The 13,914-nt window shown below is 42.0% G+C and overlaps 1 protein-coding gene across 7 annotated transcripts in view; it reads left to right on the top strand.

Annotated features, from left to right (window-relative positions):
• BRD4 (bromodomain containing 4) overlaps positions 1 to 13,914 on the top strand; it is an 84,780-nt gene that overhangs the window by 33,639 nt on the left and 37,227 nt on the right. For all 7 annotated transcript variants that reach the window (XM_060271775.1, XM_035104766.2, XM_035104762.2 and 4 more), the window contains exons 3-7: positions 3,260 to 3,578; positions 6,263 to 6,400; positions 7,388 to 7,523; positions 8,620 to 8,903; positions 12,154 to 12,516. In XM_060271775.1, the coding sequence (XP_060127758.1) occupies positions 3,294 to 3,578; positions 6,263 to 6,400; positions 7,388 to 7,523; positions 8,620 to 8,903; positions 12,154 to 12,516 (1,206 nt within the window). In that variant the 5' untranslated portion in view covers positions 3,260 to 3,293. The remainder of the gene's footprint in view (positions 1 to 3,259; positions 3,579 to 6,262; positions 6,401 to 7,387; positions 7,524 to 8,619; positions 8,904 to 12,153; positions 12,517 to 13,914) is intronic.

Genomic DNA, 13,914 nt, shown 5'->3' with positions numbered 1-13,914 from the left:
CAGAGGAGAGGGAAGGGGCACCATTGGATCCTAACACTCACATATGCTTGGTCCTGACACACTGAAGCATAGTTTGATGTCTGAATGTAGCTGCTGCTCATGGTAGAGTAAGAGTGGCTAACTTGTCGCCCTTCGATTCCCTTCAGCTCCAGCCAGCAGGATAGGGATAATGGGAGTTGTAGTCCAACGACATTCAGAGAGCCACAGGTTAGCCACCCATGGTTTTGAGATCAAGAAGGCTTGGTGCCTCCCTGTTGCAAATGTTTCCTTTGGCATACATGATCTCACTGATCAGTACACATCCACTTAGAGCTCTGCTTCAGTTTCTTTCATTTCAAGTAATTTTAATAACCAATTCAGAGTTGTCATTTATTAGAAATTACATATTCTTTATGGGAGGGCAGTTATGGCCCTAACAGTCTAAGAAATAATAATTCAAATGCACAAATTATCCACATAGCTTTTATAGCTTGTGTATATGAGATAAGAGACTTTGGAAATTTGGGCTAGATTATCCTTTATGTGTTCTAGTCTTTTAGCACCCTCTCCTGACTCTCCTTGTGTATTGCACTGTTTAAAAGGGATCTGGGCTGTTCGAGGCATTTCCTAAAAGAACATAAAAAGAGTTAAGTAGCATTTTTTTAAATTTGAGATAGTGTTTGAAGAATTTTTCTGTTTTAAGGCCGAAAGCTGAAAATTTCCTTTTTATTGCTTTTTGATAAAAGAATTGCAATGGTGTTATCAGATTATTTCTGAAATTTCATCATCACTTTACTAAAATGTAATCATGTTGCTTTACAAATGTTAGAACAATAATAAGGTAACAAATAAAAAAACAAAAATAGAAAACAGACAGCAATTATACAGCCTTAAAAGCAATCTCTTGCAGAAACCTGTTGAACAAAAACAGTTTTTGCTTCTTCCCTAAAAGCAAATGGGGATACTGATTTAATTTTGTTATTTCTTACCCACCCTTCATTATGAAGGATGAATTTAAAAATATAAGTCAGGCCATCCCTTGAAGTGTTCTGCAGCACCAGGTGAAGTTATTCACAGGCTGGAAGAGTAGGAAGTGATACTTCTGTTACCTTTTTCACCACTGATGCCACTTTTTGATATGACAGTAATATCTGCTGAACTTTCCAACTGGTTCATGCTGGTTGAAGGTATGGTAAGGAAAAGGGAAGTAGTGTGAGAATCCTGCTCAATCAGACCAAGGATCTATCTGATCCAGCTTCCTGTTTCCAACAGCAGCCAGCAACATCCTTTTCTTTCTTTCTTTGGTGGAAACTCAAAAGCAGCACATGAAGGTCTCTGCTATTGTTTTCCCCCATAACTGCTATTTGAGGATATGTGCAGTGTTTCTCAAACTTGGGCCCCAGCTGTTGTTGGACTACAACTCCCATAATCCCTAGCTAGCAGAACCAGTAGTCCGGGATAATGGGAGTAGTAGTCCAATAACAGATGGGGACCTGAGTTTGAGAATTTTTTTGTGGCAGAAAAAATTATAAATTAATGTCATTTGAATAAGTGCTTTTTAAAAAACAAAAACAAAAAAACCACCTTGAATCTACCGCCAGTTTAACCTAATGACTCTATTCTGGATTTTGAGAGGAGGAAAAACATTCATTTTACATAGTGAAAGCTTTTATAAACCTGTCCCACTATAGCCATCCAAAAAGCCTGAAGCATTTTAGCCTTTCCTTGTAAGTGAGGGTGTTCTAACCTCCTAATCATTTGATTGCTTTTTCTTCATCTTTTCCAGTTCTAACCCTTTTGAGATGTGTTAACCAGAACTGAATACAATGTTCCAAATATGGCCAGTTTAACTTTAATGAATAATAGCTAAGTTTCCATTGTATAGGAGAAAATTTGAGGTTTTGCCATGAGTAAACCACAGTCCAGAAAGAGAGAAGGGAAAAGCTATGCTCACTGCTAGTTGCAACTGTTAAAAATTGAGGGGCTTTGAATACAGATGTATTTTGTGGAAAATGTGGTATATAAATCAATTTACCACGACTATCCTGTGGCAATCATGAGGAGGACCTTTTCATTTGTGGCACTCACCCTTTCCTCTGAAGTAGGACAAGTGCCTACTATTGGCTTTGGGCAGTTCCTAAAAACTTACCTTTTCTCCTAGGCTTTTACTGATCATTAATACAGGTAGCTCCCCATTTACCTGGGGGTTGTGTTCCGAGGCACCGTGCACATCAGTAGGATGTGCATAAGCTCACCCTGCTCCTAGCTGATGAGAAATGCATGGCAGTAGCAGTAAGAAACAAGGGAAGCAGGGACACTCCATTGCAGGCATCCCCAAACTGCGCCCCTCCAGATGTTTTGGCCTACAACTCCCATGATCCTTAGCTAACAGGACCAGTGGTCAGGGATGATGGGAATTGTAGTCCAAAACATCTGGAGGGCCAAAGTTTGGGGGTGCCTGCTCCATTGGCTCCACTGAAAGACAAGTTCCATCGGGTTCCTCCTTTTCTCAACTTCTTCTGCCGGCAGCTATTCCATAAATTTTCTGCAGAGGGAGAGATGAAAAGCAGGACCACTCCGTCGACTCAGCTGAGACTACAGTAGTTCAATTTGGCTCTTTCTGTTCCTGAATTGTTTCCATTCTGTTTCCTGAATATGCTTGCCTTCCTCTTCCCTCCTAATTGCCTTTCCTTTTGTGTCATTTCTTCTAGATTGCATGCCTCTGAGCAAAGACTGCCTTTTCTATTGATCTTATGCAAGCTACTCTGAAAGTCTTTTCATTTGAGGAGTGGGGCAAACATGCTTTAAAGGCATTTTTTGTGAAATACTTTGAGTAACATCCAGCTATGGCATCCTGCTGATGCTGTGAACTTGTGTAAAAGAACTTCCCTTTGCTTTGCTTCTTTCTCTAGACACTTGTATGCTGCCAAAATCTGTTTCTGGGGTTGGGGGAGTGGAAAGGAAGGTCCTTGCATAACTGCTAGCACAGTGTTGGATCTTCTTCATAGGGAAAATGTTTAGTAAAGTTTGGTGAAGAGAAAAGATGGATTATACTAGAAGATTCTACACGTGCTTTGTTCAGGGTACTCTGATGGTTCGGTTCCTTACCTAGTGTAGGATTTTACAAGTAAGAGGGTGAACCAAGCTGTATACTTGCGTGGGTGCAATTTTTTACCCTGTGCAAATGGAAACACGCAAACAATAATAATAATATTTTGTGCACCGATGTATAGTTAACCTTATCTGACCCATGTTTAATATTGTTGCATTTGCTTTACAGAGTGCCTAGTGGAGAATGCAATGGGATCAATAGCATGTCTGCGGAGAGTGGCCCTGGGACAAGACTGAGAAATTTACCAGTAATGGGGGATGGACTAGAAGCTACACAAATGTCTACAACACAGGCACAGGGCCAAACCCAACAAGGCAATACTTCAGCTAATAACCCACCTCCACCAGAGACCTCAAATCCTAACAAACCCAAGCGTATGACCAACCAACTGCAGTATCTGCTCAAAGTGGTGCTCAAGACACTATGGAAACATCAGTTTTCATGGCCTTTCCAGCAGCCTGTGGATGCTGTCAAACTAAACCTCCCTGTAAGTATAGATTTAAGAGAATTAAAGGAGCAGCAATGTATCTTATCATTTAGTGGTGTGGGATGCTTGTGGAAGATGGGAGGTGAGGAGCAACCCAAAGGTGGAAAAAATATATGTGGCAGGGGAATTGGCTAGGGGGTCAACAGGAGAGGAATAGAAATGTAGTTTCATGAGGACTGAAATAAACATAAACGTTAGAGTTTCTTCAGAAGTGTTGAAGGGACTGGGAACAGGAATAAAGAAAGCATGCAGTCAGCTGAGATTCTACAGTACTGAACTTTATAGGACAAGGGGGCATCAAATGGGCCTACAGTAAAGTGAGGGAAATAAGGCAGATAATATGGAGTAAGGAGTAGGCATGGGGGAGAAAATGAAGCATGAGAGCAGCATATGTTATGCTCAATGAACTAAATTTCATAGGAAGGATGCTTGATACAGCTGGAAGGTGAAGAAAGGCTATCATTTGATGTGCCCATCCATATTTTCAGTCGCCATTGCTGGTCCCCAACATCTCTCCCCGTATTGTGTATCTAATGTAGACATAATTCCCCTGGGTAAGAGTTGTATCACTTTGGGCTCTGTATAGCAGATATCACAGCATTTGTTTTTAATTAATTAATTAATAGTGGCAGCAACATTTATTTGTATGGTTATTTTATAATTATTGTATGGGACTATTTTTATTTGCTTGATGCTTAGCTTTCCTCATATCAAACCTAAATAATTGCTTTGGTTGGCAAATGGGAGGTTTTATTTTCATATTTAGTTTTTGAGAAAGTACCTTCCTCCTTCTGATACCTTGTTAATACTTGGCTTAGATTAGCCATGCCTCCATGATTTATCTTGTTAGTTATCCAAAGGATTCTTCTGTGGAAAATCTGAAAATAAGACCTCAAAGTCTACTCAATAGCTAACCAACAGGCCATAGTAATGTGGACAGTGATATGCTGCTGCCCCACCACTCAGGGACCATTTTATTCAGCTGTATTACTTAGGCAGTGTGACAGAAATCTTGCAAGCTGTTTGAAAGAACATTCCTTTGTTGGCGCACTCCTAAATAGATTTCTCTGCATGCTTGGTCAGTGGTCAGCTTGTATTCTTCCTAGTCAGGATATTAGGTTCATTTTAAGAACTGTGGTGCCCAGTGTACCTATCCTGATTCATGGGCCTGATCCACATCATTCCTGTGCTGTGCAGCACTGCATGGTGCTACAGGGATGCTTCTGACCATGAAATTGTTGAAAATTTGTGTTGCCAAAGAAAGAACAATTAAATGGCTACCAGAGCGCATTGGAAATGTTACAGAGCATGCTTACAGGGCTACTTCATTCCCTAAGTACTAAAGCTATACAGTCGTACCTCGGGTTACGACCACCTCGGTTTGCGAACAGTTCGGGTTACGAACTGCGCAACCCCGGAAGTGTTTTCGCCGCGTGCGCGCACAAGCCGCGCGCACGCGAAAATCGCGCTTTGCGCATGCGCAAAATGGCGGCGCCCATCGCGTTCGGTTTGCGAACTATTCGGGTTACGAACTGCGATCCGGAACGGATCGCGTTCGTAACCCGAGGTTTTACTGTATATGCAGTTCAGGCAAATCGCTGTCTGTCAGTATGTCCTGTTGTTGTTAAAGACTAGCTAACTAAACTGGTGGTCTGAAAAGAGAGCTATTGAAAGGAATTGTGAGCTGCAGCCACAGAATCCTTCCCAACATTAGAAATGTTGTTTTAAAAGTTCTGGTTCACATTGTTTACTGGGTGCAGGTACCTTACTTTGTTTGAGCAGTCAGCTGATGGTTTTCCATATTAATTGTTGTGAAATTTGGGTTCTATCGGCCATTATGTGTGTGTCTGTCCTTTACATTAAAAGTATGTTTTAAACCCAGTATCACAGAGGAACTGAGGGATGAACTAGATAGGACTATGTTGTGGAGGGATAAGCATTTGAAATGGGCTTTTTTACCCATGTGCCCCCCCCACCAGTCCCCCAATGGCTGTTGCATATGAAGTTGCCATTAGCCACAAAGGGTGTAAAAGATGTGAATAATACAGCACTAATGTGCCTGACAGTGTAAAAGGTAAAGGGACCCCTGACCATTAGGTCCAGTCGTGACCGACTCTGGGGTTGCGCGCTCATCTCGCATTATTGGCCGAGGGAGCCAGGTCATGTGGCCAGCATGACAAAGCTGCTTCTGGCAAACCAGAACAGCACATGGAAACGCCGTTTACCTTCCCGCTGTAGCGGTTCCTATTTATCTACCTGCATTTTGGCGTGCTTTTGAACTGCTAGGTTGGCAGGAGCAGGGACCAAGCAACGGGAGCTCACCCCGTCACAGGGATTCGAACCGCCGACCTTCTGATCAGCAAGCCCTAGGCTCAGTGGTTTAACCACAGCGCCACCTGGGTCCTGACAGTGTAGAAGCAGTTATAAATAGATATTACAATAGCTAAGGATCTAATGTTGAATGATTTCCCTCTTTGTCAGTTGTTTTGATAAGACTCTGAATGCTTCTAGGTTTATAATTATTTTATCTTCTAGACATTGTTACCAAATATGTTGACATATTAATTAGTAGAGTTGGGACAGAGAGAAATTATATTCTTTAAGCTTTTCTACATGAAATGCTTGAATGCAGTATGCCTGGCAAAAGTTTCAGTTATAATAATTAATCCTCTCTGTTCCCACAGGATTATTATAAAATTATTAAAACTCCTATGGATATGGGAACAATAAGGAAACGCTTGGAGAATAACTACTACTGGAATGCACAAGAATGTATCCAGGACTTCAATACAATGTTTACAAACTGTTATATCTATAATAAGGTATGTGGTCTTCATATATTTGGGCTTTCAAATGATGTGTCTGTGACGTTGCATGAGACTTTCTCTCTCATGCAACAGTACTTTCCTTCTTCTACCTGCCCTAGAAGCAACATTTCTTTTAAAATGTATTCTTTATTTAGAGTAGATAAAATTCTTCACTTTTTAACAGTTTTCAGAATTCAGATTTAGAACAAGCAGGTTCCAAATGTTTAACTCTGAGAAACTTTTCTGCCTTGATATTTTTTTTGAAACAACAACAAAAAGAAACAAGATATAAATCTCTACAACAAAAAATATAGTGAATCTGTTTCAAAAGCAGAAATAAGTGTGTATGTTACTTTAGTTATATAATTAAATACAGTGAGTTGGGGGGCAAGAGCTGTATGCTGGCAAATACTTGAAATGGCCAAATTTGATTTGGAAAAAGTCAAGTAGAACCCAGAAGTGACTACATTAGACACAGTGTAGAACAGGCACCCCCAAACTGCGGCCCTCCAGATGTTTTGGCCTACAACTCCCATAATCCCTAGCTAACAGGACCAGTGGTCAGGGATGATGGGAATTGTAGTCCAAAACATCTGGAGGGCCGAAGTTTGGGGATGCCTGGTGTAGAATATGATGGGGTTAAAGGGAACTTGAAGCTACAGGACTTTTTAATGAAAGCATACAGCTTGGAAATAGCATGCTAAAAGCTCTGTGTGATGTCACATCACAATAAATACATCCTTATCAAGGGCGGCGTCCAGCCTTCATCTTAGGCAGAATAGACCTGTTGAAATTTATAGACATGATTAACTTAGGTCCATTAATTTCAGTGGGTTTGCTTCGAGTAGAATTTGGAAACAACCTCAGAACAAACATGGCATCCAACACATCCAGGTGTCATTGATACCAATTAGGCAGATTTATTGCCACGTCGTTCTGTTATTTCCATGGTATCACAGAGTTGTGAATGTGTGTAACCGCTTACATTTTTTGTTTGTTCAGCCAGGGGATGATATTGTTTTAATGGCAGAAGCTCTAGAAAAACTTTTTCTGCAGAAAATATCTGAAATGACGCAGGAAGAAACTGAAATTGTTATAGTCCAGACAAAAGGAAGAGGACGGGGGAGGAAGGAAACAGGTACTGATATTGGGACTGCCTATTCACGTGTTTTTTTCCTTTTGGACTAGCCAGTATTCACTATCATTACTTGTGTATTTGAATAGGGTGGATGAACTTGTACTTGAAGGGAACTTGTGTGTGTGTGTGTGTGTGTGTGTGTGTGTGTGTGTGTGTGTGTGTTTCATGTACGTATAGTATCCATGCCAGGGAGAGAGAATTACCTAGTGTTAGCAAGTAACAATGCAGAAACATCTCTTAAAGAAAGCATTGACATCAATCATTCCCTTTGTCTTGGGGTGGGGGGCAGAACCTATCCCTGCTAATAGGCTCTCAGCCTGGAAAAGTGGAGTATAGAAATCACTTTCTTTAGTTTTCCACTGTACTGGGTAAAATACTTCCCATGCCTCTCACCCAACAAACCAAATACTATCCAAATAGAAGGCGCTCACTTTAAGAAGAGGTAGGAATCAGTATCTCCAAATTCATGTACAGCTTAGCCAAGAACATCACAATCTCTATAAAGAAAGGAAAAACAGTAACACGGGTAAGCAAAAATTCATTATTTTTGTGGGGGGATATGCTCTGCACCCCAAAGGCAGTCCGAGAAATAGCCACAGCAGTCAATCTGTTGCTCAGCTGATGATAATGAGCCCAGGTAATGAGGCTTCCAGTCACACAGCCAGTCTATTTACCCACCTCTCTCCAGCGCCGGCAAGGCATAGCAATGGTTTCTCCTGGAGGGGGGACAGGCAAAAGGCCTCCAGCTTTGTGCACACTCAACCAGTCATGCTCAAAGTCCTTGAGGAGGCCACAGCAGGTCTAGCAAAAACAAAAACAAAAAAAACCAGTTCTGGAAGCAGCACTGAAAATGCTCAGCCTGTTGCGCAGCCAGCTGAAGATAATGAACCAGGTAACGAGGCTTTTAGCCAGCTGAAGATAATGAGCCTGGTAACAAGGCTCTTAATTTCACAGCCTCTTGATTTGCCTACATCTCTCCAGCATTTCCATGGCATAGCAGTGATTTCTCCTGCAGGGGGTGGGGCTATTTGAACTACGTTTTTGCATGTGTTGAGGTTTGCTGTACAGCATATGATGATGCTTCCTTTTCTAACAGTTACATCCAAGGCTGGAGCATCAACGGTACAGAATACAACTCAAGCATCATCCCCACCACAGACGCAGGCTTCACAGCCAAATCCTCAGCCGGTGCAAACAACTCATTCCTTTCCTTCTGTGACCCCTGATCTTATTGTCCAGACGCCAGTAATGACGGTGGTGCCTCCCCAGCCTCCACCACCACCACCTCCCCAGCCTCCCCCTCCCCCTCCTTCAGCTTCTGCTCCCCAACCCATTCAAACACACCAACCAATTATCCCAACTGCTGCACAGCCCATGAAGGTGAGTAAATTACAGCTTTGCTCTTTTGTTTCCTTATGGCAAGTGGCAGTTTTAGATGAATAGGTGAAATGGCTTGACCAAAGCCATATTGATCCAGGGCATATTTATGCTTACGGTTCTCTCACTACATTCTTGCAGAGTTAGGACTTCCCCTGTTTAAATTTTGTTTGCCTGTAAACTTCTACCTCTGATGGTTAGAGAGCAGAGTTATATTAGAATACATGCTGTGATTGTAGAAGACCCAAGTTCTATCCTTGGTATGTCTCATTTGGGTCAGGAAAGAATTCTGCATGAGAACAGTGGGAGCGGTTGAATCTCGGTGGTAGAGCCCATCCTTTGCATTCAGAAGGATCCAGGTTCAGTTCCTGGTATCTCTAGGTAGGGCTAGGAAAGACTCTTGACAGAAACCCTGGAGAACCTCTGCCAAACTGTGTGGACAATACTTGGCTAGATGGTCCAATAGTATGACTCCTATGTTCCTAAATGGAGGCATGAATAATTGTCAGTGCTGGGCTGGATGAATCATTGTACTGACTTCGTAAAAGAGAAAACTTATATTATTATATATCGTTTTCTTAAAGTTGATTCCCCCTTCCCCCCAATAGCGTACCCATGCTGAGAGTCACTTCACAAATCTCATTTTACACAAACTAGTAAGCTGCAATTGGCTGGGCATTTCTGCTACGTGTGCACATTCTTAAAATTGTGTGTGTCCTATATAAAACGTGAAGGAGCCTTGAGCCTTCCCTGGAAATAAAGTGGTTGAAATGTCCTCTGCTACCCTCCCAGAACATCTTTTAAAAATCTTTGAGAGAAATGTGTAACTGTGCAGTCTCACTGTACCAGGTAAGTCAGCTTGAGCTAAGTAATGCGACACCCATGAACCAGGTGCAATATGTACTCCCTCGTTGGAAGCCATGCTTTGTCATGAGGAACCGAAAAGCAACAGAGAGAAAAGCAAAAGCGGTGTAAGGTCTGATAAATACAGCCACTAGATAATGTATTTGGTGGCTAAATGTTGACATTATTGTCACAGGTTTTCTTATATTGGTGTGGTTGTTGCATGGGAAATTGCCCCTCTTTAGTGTGATACAGTTTTAGCCTCTCCAGTGCAGATTTTTAGATATTTGATTCCTATCATTGGTCAGGTCAGTACTGAGGTTTGACCCTTGTTTTTCACCTCTCTCTTTTACATGGAGCTTGCAAGTGAAAACCAGATCTTCCTACTATAGATAACAATTACAACATTTCTAAATGTACTTATTAGGGAATAAGCTCTATTGAGCACAGTAGGACTTCGGAGTAAACTTGGATAAGATTGTGGCGAGTGTTTTGTAAAGGTAGATATAGGTAACGTGATTTTTAGACAACTAAGCTTTCTCAGTTTCAAAACTGTCTGGGTATTCAAAATTTTCATTTTGAACAGCACCATTCCAAACAGCATTCAAGTGAAATGAACCTATAATGAATTCAATTCAATTCTCAAAATGTGGCGTTTTCAAGTCATCAGTTCAGGAACTCTTATCATGTAAACTTAGTACCATTGGGAAAGAACTTAAAACATTCATTTTAAGTGGGCAGCATAGGCTATATGGCAAATATGTAGCACTAGAGTGTTTGCATTGTTTCACATGCATTATCTAAGTCAGGGGTCCTCAAACTACGGTCCACGGGCCAAATCTGGCCCACCAGGGTCTTGAACCTGGCCCGCCCGGTCATTGCAGAACCTGCCGCTGTCTTAATTTTTTTATAGCCGTAAAACCGGCTCAATGGGGCAGCCCCACATTGCAAGCACCCAACCTAAAATGGAGGTCCCTTTGAGGCACGCAAACCAAACCAAATAATAAAATAAAGATGCAACAGCAATGGCAGGAATGCAATACGCGCGGAGGCGTCTTCCGCCCGGCTCAGCCGCCCTCTTCCGCCCGGCTGAGACCCTGAGATGCCATGCCCACTGCACGGGAAGGGAGAGACGCACTACCCTGGATCCAGCTGCAGTTCCCTTAGTTCCCACTCCCAGGTGCGGCCGGGCTTGAGTTGTGTGCAGTTAACGCTTCCCCACGTTCCTTTTGGGCTGCGTGTCTCCCTGGCTTGTGAGTGCAGTGGGGGAGGCTCCTTGGAGGCAGCGGACGAAACCCATCAGCACACAGGGTGTGTACGGACAGACCTGTTCTGTAACAATCCTGCCTCCTTTGTTTTTTCCTGTTTCTTGTGCGCTACAAATAAAATATGTGCAGTGTGCATAGGAATTCATTCTTATTTTTTTCAAACTATAGTCCGGCCCCCAACAGTGTCTGAGGTACAGTGAACTGGCGCCCTGTTTAAAAAGTTTGAGGACCCCTGATCTAAGTAATCATTACCACTATCTCACAAAGAACAAGGTATTACGAACCCCTAATTACAGATGAGAAGCAGAGACTACAGTGCAAGTGTGGGGAATCTTTTTCAGCCCAAGGGCTGCATTCCTCATGAGCAATCTTCTGGGGGCAATATGGTGGTGGTAGATGGGGCCAAGGAAAAGGTGGGTATAGCAACGGACATGACTCTAAACTTTGTATAATGGGCTACATTCCAGCCAAAAGCTTCTACACACACACACATGTTGTCCTTCCAGGCAAGCATAGTCCAAGGACATTACACACAAACAAAAGCTGACAAGGGTGCAGAGTAAGGCCAGTGAGGAGGCGCGGCCTGGGAAAGTCCCACAGTCCACATAGAGAGGCCAGGAGAGCCTTACGTTCCCCACACCTCATGTAATAGCTTACTTAAGGCCACCTAGTGAATTCATGGCTAAGACAAGATTTTAATCAGGGGCTTCATAGCACACAACTTCACTGCTGGCCCCCATATTTCACTACACTGGTTATTAAGATTTTTATATGGTTTTTAACTATTTCTCTTTTTTTCGTAAACTTCATACTTACATTGAATTATATACTTGGCCTAAGTATAGTTAAGCAGACCTATTTTCTAGAACTCAAAAGTGAGGCAAGGGTTAAGTGCTACCTTTTAGAGAGGACTCAGCCTGTTCTTTTTTTCTTTTTATTTAGGTTTTATCTTATTGTATCATAAAAAAGCTTTATTAAAATCTTATGGGGAAAAGTGAACCTAGTCCAATGCCATTTTTGTGGGAAGTGTTTGTGATGGTGTTTTCCCCTTCGTATTTACTCAGTTGTGAGGATTTCACATGGTCCTATCTAGCCAATACAAGTAACAGAAGGCTACATAGAGTGTCTGCTTGCTTTTGCAGACAAAAAAAGGTGTGAAGAGGAAAGCAGACACTACAACTCCAACAACAATAGACCCGGTTCATGAGTCCTCATCACTGCCCACAGAACCCAAGGCTGTCAAGACAGGTCCACGAAGAGAAAGCCGACCAGTGAAGCCGCCTAAGAAGGATGTTCCAGACTCTCAGCAGCATGTAGTAGAGAAGAGTAGCAGTAATAAAGTGTCAGAGCAATTAAAATATTGTAGTGGCATCATAAAAGAGATGTTTGCTAAGAAGCATGCTGCCTACGCATGGCCCTTCTACAAACCTGTGGATGTGGAAGCACTTGGGCTTCATGATTACCGTGATATCATTAAGCATCCCATGGATCTGAGCACAATTAAAGTAAGTGTAGTTTTATGCTGTGCATGTAGTCTTCTGTGAATGCCAATACCCACACATTTATACACCTTGTAAGTTATGAAGGAACTGTACCTGTGTTTGCTTGTGTAAGCATGTGCTTGTTTACTGTGTAACTTTAAACTGTTGCTAGACTCCCAGCTCCCATCATCCCTAACCCTTGGCTTTGCTGGTTGAGACTGACGGGAGTTTGATTTCAGCAACATCTAGAATGTGAGGGAATACCATCTGTTTATATTCTTTGTGGATAGGGAGGCTTGATTTCTGATTTTGTAGTTCCTCTGGTTTAGACAAGTATTCTTGGCCCTTTTGTCCAGTTATTTTCAACTTAATTTCCACTAGGGGGGGTTGATCTTGGTAATTGGAAGCAAAAACAACTGTATGCTGGTCTGAGAAAAATCTAGGTGTAGTTAGATGCACAAATCTTGCTCAACCTTGGATATCTACAGAGGCTGCAAAAAGTAGCAGTGAAAGTGACTAGCTTTTCTTCTTCCTCTTCAGCAAGTCCAATCTTTACTGTGGAGGTGACACTAGCAAGTGATTAAGAAACCATTGACAGTTTTCATCTTACAGTGAAAGAGCTTCTACCTATAGTCAGACTTCTCAGCTTCACCACAAATAGGTTTTTAATTTCGTATCAATTTCAGTTCCACCGTGAAGGGACTTCTCCTATTTGTAGCCTTTGCTCAGAGTTAGTATGCTGCTACCATAGGACTTTCCAGAACCAGCAGCAAATGTGCAAGCAACCAGGGTGGAGTTGGGGGACAGTTTTCTTGGCAGGGAGAGCACAGATGCTCAGAAGGTGTTCCAGAGCTCACTGTCAACATATAATGTCATGGGGGTAGCACAGTGGGAAAACTAGTTAGAAATCAACAAAATAGGTTTTGTACACCTGTTAGTGCAGAAAATAATGGCAACTTCTTCGATGGAATAGAAAAGGGAAAAGTAGAAAGATGATTAGGAGATGATGCCTCGCTAATGAGTTGAAAGGCTGAATAGGATTTAAAGCTGTATAGGACTCGGATGACACATGTTCAGTATTCATCAATACATGATAATAAGACTTGCAACAAAATGTTGCCATGTAGAATGCTCCTTTTTAGGGTTCCAGCCATGCTTTCTTTCATATAGCACAACTATGGTACAAGTAGTCAACATCCCCATCTAATGGGTATAACACATTGTCACATACTCAATGAGTATGTACCAAGTCAAGTATGGGTCAAGTCCAAAAGCAGAAACTACAAGTCTGAATAGCCATAGAAATGTAATGTGATCAAATACAGGTAGATGGTTGGATTTTAAGCATTAGAGGACCAGAAGCAGAGTTAAATGGTCAAAGCCATTCAGAGAATCAATTTCTGAAGGATAACATAGGTGAGG

Source organism: Zootoca vivipara, chromosome 2, assembly GCF_963506605.1.
Source record: "Zootoca vivipara chromosome 2, rZooViv1.1, whole genome shotgun sequence".
Taxonomy (NCBI): Eukaryota; Metazoa; Chordata; class Lepidosauria; order Squamata; family Lacertidae; genus Zootoca; species Zootoca vivipara.
Note: the sequence above shows the minus strand (reverse complement) of the source record. Positions and strands in the feature narration are given on the sequence as shown.